The sequence below is a fragment of the Lepisma saccharinum genome, chromosome 1 (assembly GCF_977018435.1).
Source record: "Lepisma saccharinum chromosome 1, izLepSacc3.1, whole genome shotgun sequence".
In the NCBI taxonomy this organism is placed as follows: domain Eukaryota; kingdom Metazoa; phylum Arthropoda; class Insecta; order Zygentoma; family Lepismatidae; genus Lepisma; species Lepisma saccharinum.
In genome coordinates this window covers 48,319,682-48,337,836 of record NC_139229.1, presented here as the reverse complement: position 1 = coordinate 48,337,836, position 18,155 = coordinate 48,319,682, and the positions used below count along the sequence as shown (strand labels likewise).

General features: G+C 35.8%; 1 protein-coding gene across 1 annotated transcript in view; it reads right to left on the bottom strand.

Moving 5' to 3' along the window:
- Nucleotides 1-18,155, bottom strand: part of SMC2 (structural maintenance of chromosomes 2) — an 88,278-nt gene that overhangs the window by 26,716 nt on the left and 43,407 nt on the right. Inside the window, exons 14-18 of the mRNA XM_083131395.1 lie at nt 17,785-17,920; nt 14,332-14,456; nt 10,244-10,437; nt 5,561-5,704; nt 3,602-3,796 (exon numbers count right to left, since the gene is read on the bottom strand). Coding sequence (XP_082987521.1) covers nt 3,602-3,796; nt 5,561-5,704; nt 10,244-10,437; nt 14,332-14,456; nt 17,785-17,920 — 794 coding nt within the window. The remainder of the gene's footprint in view (nt 1-3,601; nt 3,797-5,560; nt 5,705-10,243; nt 10,438-14,331; nt 14,457-17,784; nt 17,921-18,155) is intronic.

The window sequence follows — 18,155 nt, the reverse complement described above, 5'->3', positions numbered from 1 at the left end:
ACTGGTTGTATAACTAGGCAGGATAAATGGTGTTAACCGACTCCTTGTAATCTTTGTGCCCGTGTTAAGCTCCGTGTTCTCATTTTGTGTAACATTTTTTACACTTCCTTTAAAACGTACAATATTATTATATAGTACATATAGAGCTTATTTTCTGAGCTACCACCAAGTATAAAATATCCTTTGTGGGGCTAATTTATACTCTACTTTATTTACACCTGAAAACAGGCGCCATCTTGAAAAGTTTGGATAACTCGAAGTCGTTTAATACGAAGTTGACATTTCTTGGTCCCTTGAACTTCGTATTAACGAGGTTTTCCTGTATCACTCTTTCACTGTACTTTTATTAAAACTTCAGAGACTCTGTAATGTTTTACTTACTTTTGACATTGTTTACAATATATTCTTTAAACACATGCTGTATAAAATTAGGGTTTACTAGTAAGTAGGGGGTTGAACAATACAAAATTTTGCCAATGCAAATAGAACACTGACATAAAATTTACTAATTCTGACAACCAATATTCTACTAATACAATTGCAATAATCTGTGCAAAAATTGAATTGTTCATTCACGTCCTCCACCTTGGTTAATTCCACATTTCATATCTTATGGATGTGGGTGGTTCTAAATTTTCATAATCTTCTTGCATATGAAGATATGAACCATGAATTCTGTCTCCTGATTACACATTAATTATGGAGGTAATTGAACATTTCAGGATATTCAGAGAATGTTTGTAATTTAATATTATTACTACAATATAGATCTGAAATTGGTACATCTGCAGATATTGTATTTATTTATTTTAGTGTGGAGCATTTGAGAATTCAGAATTCCTTCCCTGAACTATTATGCAGCTGGCTACACTGTAGTCTGACAAATTCCTTCCTGCTGAGAGTTGTCACGATTGCAGAGCTAAAGTTGATGGTGAGAAGAAAAGTCAGATACTGAAACTGCCCTATCACGCCCAGAGCACAAAGATGTATTACAGGGTGGCTACTGTAGGACCATGATAAAATTCAGGTATAATTCCCGGTTTTCAAGGTGAACTTTACAAAAATTGAAGATGTTTTCTCTATTTCAACCTTACATATTATCGCCTCTCAACATCCACTCACAAATATCTTAATAATATAAAGGGTCTATGTGATTCCAACATCCAAAAATTCTCATTCAATCAAACGGTATCCGTAACATAATTAAAATATTTCATTTAAGGTGCTGAGTTTCTATTTACAATCAGACGCGCAACCACGAATTTTTGTCTGGGTGGGGGGGGAGCAAATGCCAGGATAAACGTAATAATAATAATAATAATAATAATATTGATTTGTTTAATTTTACTTCGCTTCTTGTGCCACTTTTGGCTAATTTGCGAAGATGGGGATGAGTGATATGATGCTCAAGCCGGGATTTTAGTATCATCATCATCATCAGATGACATTATCCTCGTAAATTATGCAAAAAGGGGGTAGAAGTTGCTGCTAAAGCATTTGTGTTAGAACAAACGATTTGAATTATTTTTCAACACGTTCAATTTCAATGGAAAACAAGCACACAAACTATTTTTGAAAGACAGAAAATGCTTGATAAATGCATTCCAAATATAATTATTTTTTACATTAACATGTATAACTTTCATGCACGATATATGCAACATGGAGCGACGTGGACACTAAATTGTGTACGTATTCAAAGTTTCTTTAATATATATTATATACAACATATAATATTTAAATACATTACACAACCAAGTCATCCATCTCACAATAAACCAACAGCAAAAATTACATAAATTGTCTCTCAAATGTGCATGCTCCCTTTCCTCAAAACAATTTAAAATAAAATCAATGAAGACAAGTGTTATTTCTGTGTCTGATAATTTACAATACAATGCATTACAGAGAACATTGAAATAATGCAAGCAAAGCGATCAAGAACATTTTTGTATCTAATTTTTGCAGGCTGAAATCAATATTGATTTAATAGGGCGCAAATAATTTCACGGGATGCCAATGCATTCGCTCTTTTACAAATTTTTGTGCCTCCCCGATGGTGTAGTGGTAACATCGTCGCCTTGTGATCAAGGGGTCCCGGTTTCCATAAACGGCGGAGGCAAATGGCACAGTGGTTCGGATCCAACTTTAAACTGTAGGTCCAGTTCCGATTAGCCTTTCTGTGCATAAAGTAGACTTAAAACCACAAATCAATCAATCAATCAATTTTACAACATTCTTTCATTTAGATTGTTCGGTGTGGAGGGCCGACTCCTGCCGCCCCCTAGCTATGGTTCTAAACTTGATAAGACTAAGAAAAGCAGGAATTGCGAGCGAAGCGAGCAGGAAAATTTTACGAAAATAAATGTTATTTGCATACAATGTGAAGTTGTGGGTGGTAATTGGCCCCTGCAGGTACACTTGGCCGTGAATGTTTATCCCCCTGGCCCCTAGAACTCATTTCAGTCCAAGGTAAGGGGGAGGCAATGCTCCCTATCCCCCTGTGGTTACACCACTGTTTACAATTTCACATAATCAGACTCGAAAACTCAACTTTGAAAAACTTGCCTCAGGGCAAGGATTTGGATTAATAAAAGTTGTAATTTTTCACGTCTAGAGAAAAATTCAAGTAGAATTCATGCATAATTCCCGGAGCCAAAAATTCACGCATCATTCCCGGAATTCCCGGTGAGTATTGTATTAATTTAGTGACAGAAGCATCAGAACAAGGTTGCCAAGCAAAAAATCAAGATGATTTCATCAGAGCAAACACTGAAGGTAAGTACAACTTGGGAAAAACTAGAACAAAGAAGGACTTCATTCATACATCAGAGGGAAGGAATTGCCAAATTGTTGGGTGAATGGGCTGGGAACAGGTGGAATTCAACATACAGCCACCTCCCGAGGTGAGTTCTGGGATATTTCTAAGGAAAAAACTGTGTGTGTGTGAGGAGGGAAGGAAGCTGAGTGGTAAACAAAAATGAAGATGAAATCTTACAACTCAATATTTAACTCAATATTTCCTGTTAAAAAACCAGTTTCGATGGAAATCGAGGATTAAGATGGCAATATTTTTGAAAATACCACATAATCTTTATTATAGAAAAAAGATGAATAATTTGATTTTTTTTACGGCTGACTTAACAGAGTTGTGAACAAAATACCTTTGAAAACCATAAATAAATACAGTGGAACCCGATTTTACATTTTCCTACATTTTAAGTTACTTCACCTTGGTCCCCTGAAAAACATAAAATCAAGGTTCCACTGTACACTGTTTAGCATTGACACCAAAAGTGGAACTTCAAGATGATGTTCAATTTGAACAAAATTTTGCATGTTTACTACAAACATCTGTACACAACTTTTCCGCATTAGGCTACTTTCAATTTCTAAGAAAAGTTTCAAAGTATGATCTTCAATCCATCCTAACATGTGTATATTACATTGACACACACACACACACACACACACACATATACCCTATACTAATACACTTGACACTGGAAGTAAAACATTATATGCATTATCAAAATAAGTGCACAGGAATATCAATAATTTCGAAATTGGTATCAATGTTGAAAAATATTTGTCTCCTTACTTTAGACTGGCATTCCCTAGCTAATGCTTTAAGCTCTGATAATCTGTGCTCCATTTTCTGGATTTCAAGTTTTTCCTCTTCTACATCCTTTATCAGCTTTTCCTTTCTGCTCAAACTCTGTTGTATTTCCTTATTTTGTTGATTGATAATTTCTTTTTGAGTCTTCACTTGTTTCTGAAGCTGTTGGACAGCACTCTGCAAGAAAACAAACACCATTCATGAACAAACTGAAATTATACAGTGTACAGTGGAAGCCAATTTTATATCCATGTATTTTACATTTTCCTGCAGTATACAGCATACATAGTTTCATGATCCTAACTGAGCAAAATGTTACAAAATTTTCTAGAATTTCAAATTTTCCCACATTCAAATTTTTTCACTTTGGTGCCCTTAAAAATGTAAAGTAGAGGTTCCACTGTACACACACACAAAGAAACACACACTAGTAACGTGCCCACTGCTTTGCACAAATTATAGTAGTTTCTATTACTGTTTATATTCATGTTTGTTCATCACAAATAATACTCATGTAACTTCCATTGTCTCATGGGATGAGGGACGAGGTGTTGTGTAAGGTTTAGTTTTAAGTCCACTTTATGCACAGAAGGATAATTTGGACTGAACCTAGGATCCAAACCACTGTGTGTCTCCCACGGTATGGAACCCGGGACTCCTTGATTACTAGGCGACAATGTTACCACTATGCCATTGGGAAGGCCTTCTCATGGCATGACCTTCAGTAGAAAAACTTTCAAAGAGTTGGCCATTATGGAAGATTTTGAAAATGTACACAAAACTTTGCGTGACTGTCAACAATTCACACGTATCACTGTAGGTTCAGGATTTGTACATGTCAGTAAAATAAGATTTAGCATCCCTATAGTTGTGCCTTTAGCTGCTATGCGATATAAACTGAAACTCCTTGTTCCAGTTGTCGTTAACATGCTGCACTATGGTGTTTCAGACCTATGCACCATTTTGTCCATCCCATAAACGAGGTAAGAATGAATCGGATCAGGATAGCTTCACCACACTTAATGGGGATAACAGTATGGGGAATAATTTGCCCACTTATTTCCAACATTGCTACAACCATTTTCATCTCCAATGAAAATCAGATGATGGAAAACATCAAAATCAAATTCCAATCAAGAGTCATTGATATCAATAATCCAAAACCAAATTGTCAAATTCAGGCCATATCATCAAAATAGTAAGAATGAGTAGTTTAGCTCAATATTGGTATGTGTTCGACATTAGCTTTCATATCAATAATTACGGAGCATTAGTTTAATATAATATCAGTTATCAGAAATTAGCACTAATAAGAATAATGTTTGGGTTCATTAGTAAATTTATATAGATCTCTACTGTATAGATACAGAACAATATTGTTGAACTATTATCGTTGAAGGAAATTCCTTTCATTTGCATCAGCAGAATTATAAGAATAAAATCCAAGTTAAAGTTATCCATTGACTTTATTTATAGTGATATTGCAAGGCTGAATCAAATAGAATCCTAAGAATGTACGAATGAGTGAGAGTGATCTGTGCACGCAGTTACGTGTCGAGGAAGAAGACAAGATGAACTCCACCCTTTTGACCAGTTAACATTAGACAGATTTTGCAGGTACAGAAATTATGTGTTACTTAATTTGTGTCCAACTTCCATGGAAATCTTATACGGATTTTGTACCAGTATTGAGGTTGTTTTTGCTTCCAGTATCTAGCAAGCGTGGTTACATGTTGTGGTTAACATACACAGTATAAAGGGGCATGGTCACGTATGTTGATTCAAACATGAAGACATAACATCCCCTTTGTGTAACATTAGGCAAAAACTCAAGGTCTGTAATAGGTCTTTGAATAGTTCTTAGAAATGGTTACCCACTAATTGCAATAATTAACCTTAACCTCACATACCGCTACAATGTGCACAATCCCTTCAACATACCTTAGCTTCTGCAGCTTCCTCTTTGAATCTGGCAGCATCTTGTACATATTGCTGTAAAGCTTCTTCACATGACTTGATCTGGTTTTCAGCTCCCTCTATAGCTGCTTTCAGTTCGCTCACCTCCAAGCGAAGGGTTTCAAATTCCTGCAACACACATTGAAATAGAAAGAGTTCAAGAAGCTGTACATGTTTAACTGACAAAAATATTTGCAGTTCAAATTAGCCCAACTTATGAATATGTCTACTACAAGGTGGGCGAAAAGTTCCTTTAGACTTTAATAAAATAATATAAAGTTACTTTACCCGGTTGTATATAATCTTATCTTAATGGACAATCACCCTTGCGGACACAAGTGCTTTCACTGTAGAAGATCGTTTGGTGGCTTGTGTGTAAGTGCCTGAACTTGGTACCACCAGGAAAACATTGCAGGATATAATAAACGACTTTGTGAGGTTCGTTTTGGGAAACCATCACGGCCAATATTATTATGATGGAAGAAGGCATTTGCTACGGGAAGTGTTCTTGATGACCCTCGGAGTGGGAGACAGAAAACACTCAAGGCGAAACTTGTGCCACTGTAGAGGCATCGATTAAACGATCACCAATGAAATCAACACACAAACGTTCTGTAGAGTTAGGCATCCCAAGAACAACAATGCAAGATCATATGAAAAAGGACTTAAAAGTGAAATAAATTTAAAGCCTGTGTAAATGGACTTTCTGTCCACCCTGTACTTTTCAAGTCCAAATAAATTAATACTAGGGATGAGCTCATACCGATACCGGCTCAAATTAATCAAAATTACCTCTCATATTTTATGGACTTTGGTTATCTTGCGGGGTCTGAATAAAATTATCTGAGTAATTGTTCTGGATATTATGCAGACTACATAATTTTATTTAATATTGCACTTACATTGTGTGACAAAAGATAATTTTAGGTATTTTAATATTCTTGCTTTTGCTGCTAATTATTTGAATAATTTACAGAAAAAAAAAGCCAGGTAGATTGTTTTGGTATAATTCCAATAGAATAGTTATACATTAATAATAGGGCTGAGCCGATACCACTATTTGCGGATATTGATACCCTGACCGATTCCTACTGACAACAATACTTGTGTAATTCCAATTTAAAATAACAAAGGCTAGTTATCGAGTTGTACTAACTCATCACATCACACTCCTTTAATGACATTAAATAACTCCAAAATTATTTTTATGTAGCATTGTTACACTTTAAAATGTCTCCTGACATTTGGTAAAATTTTGCTTGTGAACTTCTCTCTAGACCAAGAGGATGCAAAAAATGTTTTTGAAATGTTGCAATACTTTTTAAAGTGTTGCAGTTAATACTAAAAAAAAATCGATGGATCCTCTTCAGTGTCAAGTGAACTTTATTATTCTTGTTCATTTGGGCTAACCTGAAGAGGGAGAAAAAGTGACATGAAAATATATACAAATACAGTTATTAAAATAATGCTTATCTAGCCAGCTTTATTTATGCACTGCTGTACCTCATTCTGTCATTTGCAATAAAAACAAGTCACTGTGGTATTGATATTGGCCGATACCTGCAGTTCCATAAAATACTTACACAGAAGGGAAGTGCACAAGAAGAAATTGTTGAATCTACAACCTTCCTCCACACTTTAATGTAGATAAAACAATGCAAATTCCACAGCAACCCTCATCCCTTTACCTCAAGTTTGCGAGCAAGAATTGGAAATGACCAGGCAGTTACATGCCTTTGAGAAGTTTGTGTGAAGCTTTCACTTTAGTTTTACCTTCGTACTTAATCAATCATCTGCTTCACAGAGGGGGGACCTTATCCACAGTTTCTCGGAAACTACATGGAACTTCTTGTGCTGACCTTCCAATTTGTCACAAGGAAGGATGAACGAATTTTTGGAAAGGACAAATGTTGCTCTTGGCTGCACTTCTAGCTACTTAAAAACAATGGCATCAGTGACAAAATTTCAACCAATACTTACAAAAGGTAAAAGGTAAAAAAAAAAGGTAAAGTGTTCCCCTGTGCATAGCACCACACCATGAAGGCGTATAGGGGGTGTGGGGGTAACGCCCCACACTTTCTTGATCCGGTCGTGAGTGGGGGTGATGTGATCAGCATCACGCCCCTGACCGCCTTTACCCCCCAGGGTTTCCCCCAGGTACCCATGTTATTCGACGCTGGGTGGGCGCCGGGGCCACTTTCACCGTTAGAAAAGTTCCCGGATTTGAACCGGCCGGGGATCGAACCCGGGACCTTGAGCATGGTAGTCAGACGCGTTACCGACTGAGCCACCGCGGCCACACCAATACTTACAAATACATTGATATTGTGTCAGACCTATTTTACAAAAATTCTGAACACAACTTTCAATTGCAAGTTCAAGTCAGAGTGGCCACTCGAGGACCATGATAAAATTCAAGTAAAACTCCCGGTTTTCAAGGAGAACTTTCCAAAAATTCGAGGGTACAAGCAGATATTTTCCCTCTTTCAACCTTACGTATTACCGCATATCATCAAACACACACACACACACACACACACAAATATATTAACAATATAAAGGGTCTGTGTGATTCGAATGTGTCCAAAAATTCTAATTCAATTTAATTGAATGGTATATATATTTAATTTAAGGTGTGGAGCTTGGATTTGCCATTTCGCATACTCAAACTAGAAATACTTCGATTAGCACAAGTCACAAATTTAACAGGAAATAGTAATCTACAAGAAATTGTAAATTGCATAAGAATTTCAAATTTACCTAATCAACTTCAAAATATCTTATCTTGCAATAATCTTCCGTATGTCAGATAGATTGTTCTGCAAAGGACAGTAACAAACCAAACAGACTGAGAGAATTATTTTTATTTTCCATGCAGCTCTCTTTTCTTTTCTCTCCTCAATAAAAATAAAAGCTAAACTGTGAAAAAAACTTGCCTCAGAGCATTAATAAATATGTATTAATTCAATGGGATTTGGACTAATAAAAATTGTGATTTTTCACGTCTACGGAGAGAAATTCAAGCAGAATTCACAGTGCCAATAATTCACACATCATTCCTAGAATTCAAGGAATTCCCAGTGAATAGCCACCCTGAAGTATTGAAATCAACATACCAGTAGTATTGGTATCAAAAAGTCAGTCAGAATTTACTGGTACTTTTTGGAGTTCGGGCAGGTCCACCAAATGACAAACAACACTTTAATGTACACTGAACCTGAAAATTGTGCAAAATGTAAAATTTTCATTAATTTTGCACCAGTATTCAGGGTATCTACAATTTCATACAAAGAAAATTCCCTGACTTTTCCAGATCAAGAAACAAAATTTTCCAGACAAAATCATTAGGGCAAGTATTATGCAAAAGCTCACCCGTAATGCCCCTACCCAACTGTCAGTTTCTGTTTGGTTTCCCTTCTCATTATTACTGTTAACTGGGTTAAGTATGATTCTGAGTGTGGTGTTTAAAGGGCATGTAAGAAGAGTTTTCATCTTTAGACACGAGGTTCTGCCTTCTGCAGCTGCTACGGAGCAATGTTGCCAATTTAGGTCTTTTGGAGCCAGATCTGATGGTGACATCACTGACTCTGGCCCACATAGACCAACTATTGCCATGAATATACATTTTGCACATAATATTGTCATAATGGCGGTGTCACGCCACCCCCTCTTACATCCTCAGCTACTTTTTTTTATAACACCATGGCTGACGTGAAAATGACATAATATTGTTATCCGGGAATCCTTTACTTCTGATTTTAAGTGACCATAAGTGGATTATATTACGTTATTTCCATCTCATCAACATTGTGTTTCGAGACATTGGATTGGCATGTGTCATCCCGCTTTCATGTTTATAGGGGTGGTTCCACACCTTTTGCTCACCCTGTGTTTATGTTCTTGCAGCATAAAGAATACAAGATACCATGTTTGACAGCATGTTCACAACATACAAAATAAATTCCGCACTAAGTGCATTATACATATATTTATACATATATTTTCTAGCCTGAAATATTTTTGTCAACTAAATAATTATGTTGTAATTGCATGTTTTTCATACTTCATATTCTGTTTGGTATTCTACAAACTATGAATGCCAAAAATATTTTGAAGCTAATATCTATGATGTTAATCTATCTGTAATTGAACTCTATATAGAATAAATGAAGGGCTAGGGTGTAAAACATGGTATGTGACATTTTGGTCATTTCTGAGTTCAGTAACAAAAACTGTTATTAGAAGCTATACTGTAGATAAGTTGTTTAAGTTTTGTGTTAACTAATTTCAGAAGGCTTCACAGAGTCCAATGCAAATTGTATGACTTGGCAATTTCACTCGAAAATTTAAGGATGGCACATTTTACTTTGTAACTCAAAGTAGTTTTCACTTACTATTATTATCATTTCTGGCACATTAATGTTTTCCCCCAATGCTTCAAACAATCTTATCAGACAAGATAAACAAGGATAAATCTGATGTCATGATAATAAAAGTACAGTGGAAACTTATCAGTTACATTATTTATTCTTAATATTACTTAATTAGCACACTTTAGTTAACCATATTTGCTGTAGATGAACATGGAAAAAAAAGATAAAACAACATTGTATTATATCAAACGAAAGCATCATGCTGAGAGAAAGTACCTCCAAAAGGAACACAAACCTGTTCTTTATCTTTCCACTGGGCTCTGCTTTGTTCCGACTTCTTTTTCATTCTTTTCAGATCCTCTTCTGCAGCTTTGAGTTCCCTTTCACGGAATGTCTTGGCATCTTTTATTTTATTTTCCAGATCTTTTACCTTTTTGGCACCATCAGATTCTACTTGCTTACATCTCACCAGGGTCTCCTCCATCTCGACTATGTTAGAGAAAGTGAAAGAGCCTTAATGAACAGTCTGTACACTTGAAATCATACGAAATACAGTTTGGTCCAAAAAAATATCCCCACTTGCAATATTTGTTTATTTCTTCATATATTTCAACTTAAATCTGTTTCAATGTCATAGGAACGACAATATTATTTATTTTAGAAACAAGTATCATTAACTGGTGACTGTAGATAAGAATGCCTATTATTGACATCCTTTCACACAGATAATCGACATGAATTACATCATACATACACAAGAATTGAATTGTATTTTATTAGGCCATGGAGGGAAAAATGCAGCTGCAGCTACCATCCGTTTGCGTCAGTGCGCACTGCTTTGCTCTGCCCACTCGCTTTCTCCCCTTTACTACCACATGCTCTTGCTCCACGGATTCCCAAGACAAAGTATAGGTAGTTCTCTATTAGTAAACTTCACAATTATTGGTTAAATTAGGTTAGCTTTCATTCTCATGTGCTTTCAATAAAACCTTTGGGTGGGGATATTTGTTTGGACCAAACTGTACAACAATGTCTAGAAATAACTTTCATTACACAAGTCACAATCTATAGTTGTCAGCTTTCCTTTACTACAGTGTAGCCTTACTTTCAAATAAATTCATATTTAGAAGTATGCGTTAAAATAATGTACAGTTCTAACCAACTAACTAATTCACTAGCCTCTTAAACCCAAAGGTTCATGGCTGCAGCAACACAGGCCTTCCATCTATTCCTATCCTGAGCAAGATCTATATACTCTTTTCCATCCCTACCGCGTTACCCCCACACCCCCTATACGCCTTCATGGCGTGGTGCTATGCACAGGGGAACACTTTACCTTTACCTTTTTACCGATTTCCTTTAGGTCCATCTCAACGTTATCCCTCCATATAATGTACAGTTCACAGATCAGAATTCAAACCATGCCTCAGGCATACCGTGCTATTTCTATAACTACCAAGGTACTGAGCCAACACTGACTTTACCACAAAATTACAATAATTCCATTCAGGTAAAACTGCAAACTGCACAAAATATCTTCAACTAATATTGTGTGGTTTTGGAGAAAAAACAAAAAACAGCTAGGTTTTCCTGATGTAAGTAAAGAGGATGAAGATGCAGAGCCCCACACATTCATGATCTCGGGCATTCTTGGAGGTGATGTGATTAGGAGCACACTCCAGCCACCTTTACCTGCTGCCACCCCCAAGGTGCCTATTTATTGGAGGCTTTCCTGAAGATGCATCTTTGATGTTGCAATCTAATGCCATGCTGACTGAACCAGCACAATTTTATATCACTACAGGCATGCATGTCTCGTTTTTGACGAAAAAATGAAACGTGAAATAACCCATTGTAATGGTAATTTTTCATGTTTCTGAAAGATGTGAGGTATTTTGCTATCATGTTTTGTCACGAAATGATGCAAAACGAAACTCTTAAACATGAAATTTAGAGTTTATTTACCGACACGACACTTTCAAAAGTTTGAATTATTCTGTGAGTTATGCAATTCACGGAAAATTGATTAATTCTGCTGTAAATATTTGAGAAGCAAAAATGGATCCCTTTATACAGGAATAAACTTAATACTCTGGTAACTACATAAATGTGCTATTAGAAGGGATATATTTATTTTATGTAATAAGTGCATTTTTTAAATCAAATTTAGGATTATATTCACAATTTTAAAACCAAAATATCATTTTATATACTGCTTCTGATCTGATTTATCACCACTATAACACCAAATTTTATTTTATTTACCGCTTTTGAACTCAAAATTGACTCTGTGTACTGAAATTTTGCTTTCTTGTTTACCAAAAATATATGCCTCTATATATCCCTACTTAATCAGTATTGGCAAAACTATCATACCAGTCAAATTCTATCGTCTATAATTGCAAAAGTCCTGAAAATTTGCTAATGTAGTTAAAAATCACTGCGGTTCATGTTCTCTATTGGGTTTCCTTTCCCTCAGTAATCTATCTCTTCTTACGATAGCAGTGCTCATTGAATTCAAAGTAAGCAAAGCATTGTTAAGAAATTCAAGTATGTCTTTACAGAAACTGCTCCTATGCATCATTTCAAACATTTGATGCAACTCAAAACAGTCTGTACAAAATCAATGGAAGCTAGAGTAAGACACTGAGCAATGCAGTGGAACCAAATGACATCAGAACTTATGTCATTCTCTGCACTTAATCAAAATATTACTTAATTGTTAATTGTTGTTTTCCTACCTTTCAAGATTCAATGCTACAATTGAGAGGAATAATGATTTGATGAAATGCATTAAATGACAAACAAAAAAATTGCTTGGACCAAGGGTTGACCTTTTGGAGCAAAATTGTTAGCCAAATGTTCAAAGCACTCAGTCACTATTAGTGTTGGGTGATATATCTTCCAGACAATATATCGCTAGATTGAAAAAATATCATCGAGGTGATATGAACTAGACGATATACCATCACTAATTTTGGCAATATATTTATCATGTCGGTGATATATCACCATGATATTTTGGCAATGTATCATCATGATATTTCAGCGATATATATCGTGTCAGTGATATACGAGGGCTATCCAGAAAGTAACTTACGTTTTGAAATAAATAAAACCCAAGTGAAGGGAAACATTTCTTATTATATACACTTGGAAGTCAAACTCTTACACTATTTTTCAACATAGTCTCTGTACAAATTGAAACACTTATCATAATATTGCACCAGCTTATTGATTACATCGTCATAGAATTTTACCGCCTGGGACTTGAACCACTCATTCACGCCTGCCTGCAGTTCCACGTCGTCATTGAAATGCTGCGTTGCGAGGCAGATCATCATGTGTGGAAACAAGTGATAGTCACACAGCACAAGATCGGGAGTGTATGATGAGTGATCAAACACCTCCCATCCGAAACCATCCAAGAGCTCTCGAGTGAGATTGGGCATGTGCAGGCAGGCGTTGTCATGGAAAAAAAAAAAATTTAAAAAATGAAAACCTTGGAACTGAACTTTCTCCAATGCTTGTTTTGAATTTCGGTACCTATCTTGCATAAAACTTATGGTAGCCTAGCTTGTGCGTCACAATCTCATGCATCAAACTTCATGAAATATGAGGCAACACAAGCGAGAGCTCCGTAATTTTGAAGCAGCGGTTTTTGCAAATCTTTGCATTGATTTTCGCCACCAGTTCATCAGTCACAATGCTTGGTCGGCCACTTCGCTCTACATTGTGCACATTAGTGCGGCCATTTTTAAACATTTTGCACCACTGCCTCACTCCGCCTTCACTCATTACGCCGTTTCCGTACACCTCACAAAGTTGCCGATCAATTTCAATTGGTTTGTGGTTTTCCGCCAACAAAAATCTAATCACTGACAGCACTTCACAAATTGCGAGATTTTAGATTGCAGCACGCATTTTAAACATTCACAGTGAACACAGCAGAAGCAACACGAACTGCACGCTACCACAGCTGGATGCATACTGAGTGAGGGGACGTTCTAACACCAAGATGGCGGCGTTAGCCCAAAGCGTAAGTTACTTTTTGGATAGCCCTCGTATTGTCACAATATTTGGCAATATATATTGTGGAGACAATATATCGCCAATATCATGATACGGAAAAAATATTGTATCATATCGTCTGTGATGATATTTTCTTGATGATATATCGTGATATCAAATTTCCGAGATCGTCCATAAGTTCCCTTTACCCGCCAGGGTTGCCTCAGGTACAACATTAAGAGGCTGGGTGAACTCAAGAGACACTTTCTTCAAAAAATATTGTACTGGGCACACCCCTGTGTTGCAATGAATATCAAATTATTCAAAAAGAAGAAAAATATCAATAGCTGTGAAATTGTGTACATAACTCACCAACACTGGCTCTAAGGGCATCCACTTCCTGTTGAAATCTGTGATGTGAAGTTTGCTCGAGTCGCTTCCTCACTAACTCTACTTCATGAGTTCTTAGGTCTAGTTGTTGCTTCAATTTGTTATACCTGTAATTCAATGAAAATGAATCATGTAAACTTATATAATACGAGGCATATTTTTAAAGTAAGTTCCGTTTTGATATTACATAAACACAAGGTCACATGTTGTAATAATTTTATTTTTACATGAAAGCCTGGGCATACATCTACTTTTCAACATAATTGCCACCTACATTAAGCTTCTGAATGCCATCTTCATAGAAACCGGCTGCCTGAAGTGATAACCACTGCTGCTCTGCAGTTTTCACGTCGTCATCTGCGTTAAAGTGCTGACCGGCAAGGTGCTTCTTTAAGTGCACGAACAAGTAATAGTCACTGGGCACTAGGTCAGGGCTATAGGGAGGATGATCAATTTGTTCCAAACCACTTTTTCATCAACTTGCTGCACCAGGTCATTGTTAATGACAGATGGTCGCCCACTTTGTCTCTCATCGTGCATGTTTGTACGGCCATCTTTAAATCCCCTCACCCATCATCTTACCATGTTATCACTCCGTGGGACTTTCAATCGTCTGAGGCATTGTAAACGGTTGTGTACTGCTGTTTGTGGCAAGCCCATAGATGCAGGTCCTCAGCACGCACATGCAAAACGCAGAGTGCAGCACTACAGTGGCCTAATTGCAAAACGGAACATTAAAAATATGCCTGGTATAACATTGCTCTATCAAACATAACTTTTTTGATGAGTTTGTATGTACAAGCAGTCTTACCTTTTAATAACATCTTGAAGAATTAAAAATTATAAGTTAATAATGCTATTGAAAACCAAACCTATTATTATGTGAAAATTGTTCACATAATAATAATAATAAGTAGTACATATAACAATTATGAGTGGCCTAATATGATATCTTTATCAGTACTAATAATGTACAGATATACAATTTACAGCTAGTGATCCCCAATATTCTAACGATTTCATAAAGAATTTGAAATGCTCCTTGAAGAACTTGAATGAATTCACCGTCTTAATTAACTTTTGTAACCAGGTTATGCTATTGGTTTCATCTTTGTATTTAGAAATTTAAAGTAAATTTTAAAATGTGGTTATTATATCTTGTACATTAGTACAGTGTTAACCTTGATTTTACATGTTTTAAGGATCTGTGTATGAAAGAAGTAAAATGAAGAAACATACAAGTTGGGAAAGGATAATTGACGAGGTGAAATTCAAATGCAGATATGAAATGACTGAAAAATCAACATTTCTGAGGGTAAAATGTATTACTGTATTTACTCATACATAATGCACACTTTTTTCCAAAATGTTTGCCCCCAAGAGCTGTGATGCGTATTATGCACAGAATAATTCAGACAGCCAGCATTAAAACCATGCATGTTTTCACTATGTCCCTGCATATAACATGTATATATCAACAGGCGCAAGTACAAAGTACCAGGTTGGATTTCTTTAGCAATAATAATTTTTAAAAACTGTAAAAAGTGAAATGGCAATTTCCCATTATTTTTCAGTTTGTAACGGAATGTTTTCAGACACTGAGAAAAGTGGCAGAATTCGAACATGCACCTCCCGTCAGATGGGATGTATTGTTGGGTGAGAAATTATAGAAAGACAATAACTTCCTGAGAGCTGCAAATCCAGAACATAATTTTGATCTCGCTTTCTTCTACTACAGAATAAACAAGGTGGTTACAGAAGTGAAAGCTTTGGGATGCTAAACACAGTGGAGGGAGAGGGGGGGAGGTGGCATGGGTTGCTGACTCATTGTATATGCAAGAGGATATTCTCCACTTGGTCAGACAGCAACAAGTGACTCATTGAATAGATATGATGTCATTCACCCTTGATCGGCATAGCAACAGCTTTAAAATCTACAACTAAGAAAGCCATTTCTTGAACCTGAATTGTACTGCACATTATGTACGAGATGTAACTGTTTGTTGCTTTTCCCCATCAAAAATCAGAGTTTGCATTATATACATGCATAAATACGGTAAAATATCTTTAACAGGAAAAAAATAAAAATTTGGATTTCTAACACAACAAGACATGCAATGAATATCAGGGCAGATTAACTAACTCCTCTAATGGATTGGAGGTGGCAGACAACTGCTTTTTGCTACTACTTAATGAGTTTTAACCATTGCAGGATTGCTGCTTTCAAATGAAATGAGAATCACATGTGCACTTAACACATGTAGTCAAACCCACTTATTTTATGTAGTAAATCAGAACTTAATTTCTAGACATGCCTCATACATTTTTGAGATATTCAATTTTTTTTATCGTAAACTAAAGTTGAGCCGATACAAATCCAATTTAATCACTGATACTGACCAATACTTTTCCGGAGTCTGGGAATCTCAAGTGGTCATGGAAAATGCCACATAACACTTTTCCAGAGTTAAATACCTTGGAAACTGAGCAAAATGCACAATTTATACTATTTTGGCAATACAAAAATTGTGGTCAAAGTAGTGCATTATGCATCAGCCCTACCATAACCCTACCAGATTGTAAAATTTCAAAGACTTGTTAGGTTACGCACAATCTTCTCTAGCTCAATCCTTTTGCATTACAGATAACTGTTACAAAAGGCATCCAACTTTAATTTTTGACGGAAACGCAAATTTTGAATTAACATACTGTAATGTTCATTTTCCACATTTTAAAAAGGTGATAAATTTATTTGCCTGCCATGTTTTGTCATGAAATGATGTGAAATGAGCTGCAAAATGCGAAATAAACTCTTAAACATGAAATTTAGAGTATATTTATCGACAAAACACTTTCTGAAGTCTGAATTATCCTGAGAGTTATGAAAGTCACAGAAAAAATTATTAATTCTGCTGTGAATATTTGAGAAGCAAAAATGAACTCCTTTATACAGGAATAAACTTAAGACTGACATCTACATAAATGTGCTATTAATAGGGAAAATAGGGAAACGTTTATTTTGTGTAATCTATATCATTTTAAAATCAATTTTAGGGTAATATTCACCATTTTAACATTTTGATCCCAAAATGTGCCTGGTTTTTCGTACCGAAATCTTGATTTTTTTTTTCACCATATCTATTATTACAGTGAAACCTCGATTTTGTATTTTCAGGGGACCAAGCTAGAAAAGTTAAAATGTGGGAAAATGTAAAATCGAGGAAAATTTTATATTTTGCTATGTTGGGACCATCAAGAATGAATGTATAATGTGAAAAAATGTAATATACTAGAACGTAAAATCAGGTTCCGCTATATTCTTTTTTTTCTCCCCTGATGACATTTTATGTCATACTGGAAAAAAAAACAACTGAATTTTCCAATCTGGGTGCATGCAAACATCAAATCAAATAATTACTACTACGTATTGCATACCTTTCTGCAACTTGGCCCAAGTTACGAATTTCATGATCAATTTTTCCAATCTCTTGCTCCCTGCTCTGCAATTCTGACTGAGTTCCACTCATTTGTTCCAAGTGGGTCAATATTGATGATCCTTTAGATCTTGAACCTAGAATAAGAAGCAAACAATTCTCAGAAACTTTATTTTCTCACCATTACAGGGTGGCTACACTAGGACCATGATAAAATTCAAATACAAGTACAATTCCCAGTTTTCAAGGCAAACTTTCCAAAAATTCAATGGTACAAGCACATGTTTTCTCTACTTCAACCTTACTTATTACCTCTTCTAAATGTGTCTCCTCAAATATATTAACAATAAAAAGGGGGTCTGTGATTCCAAT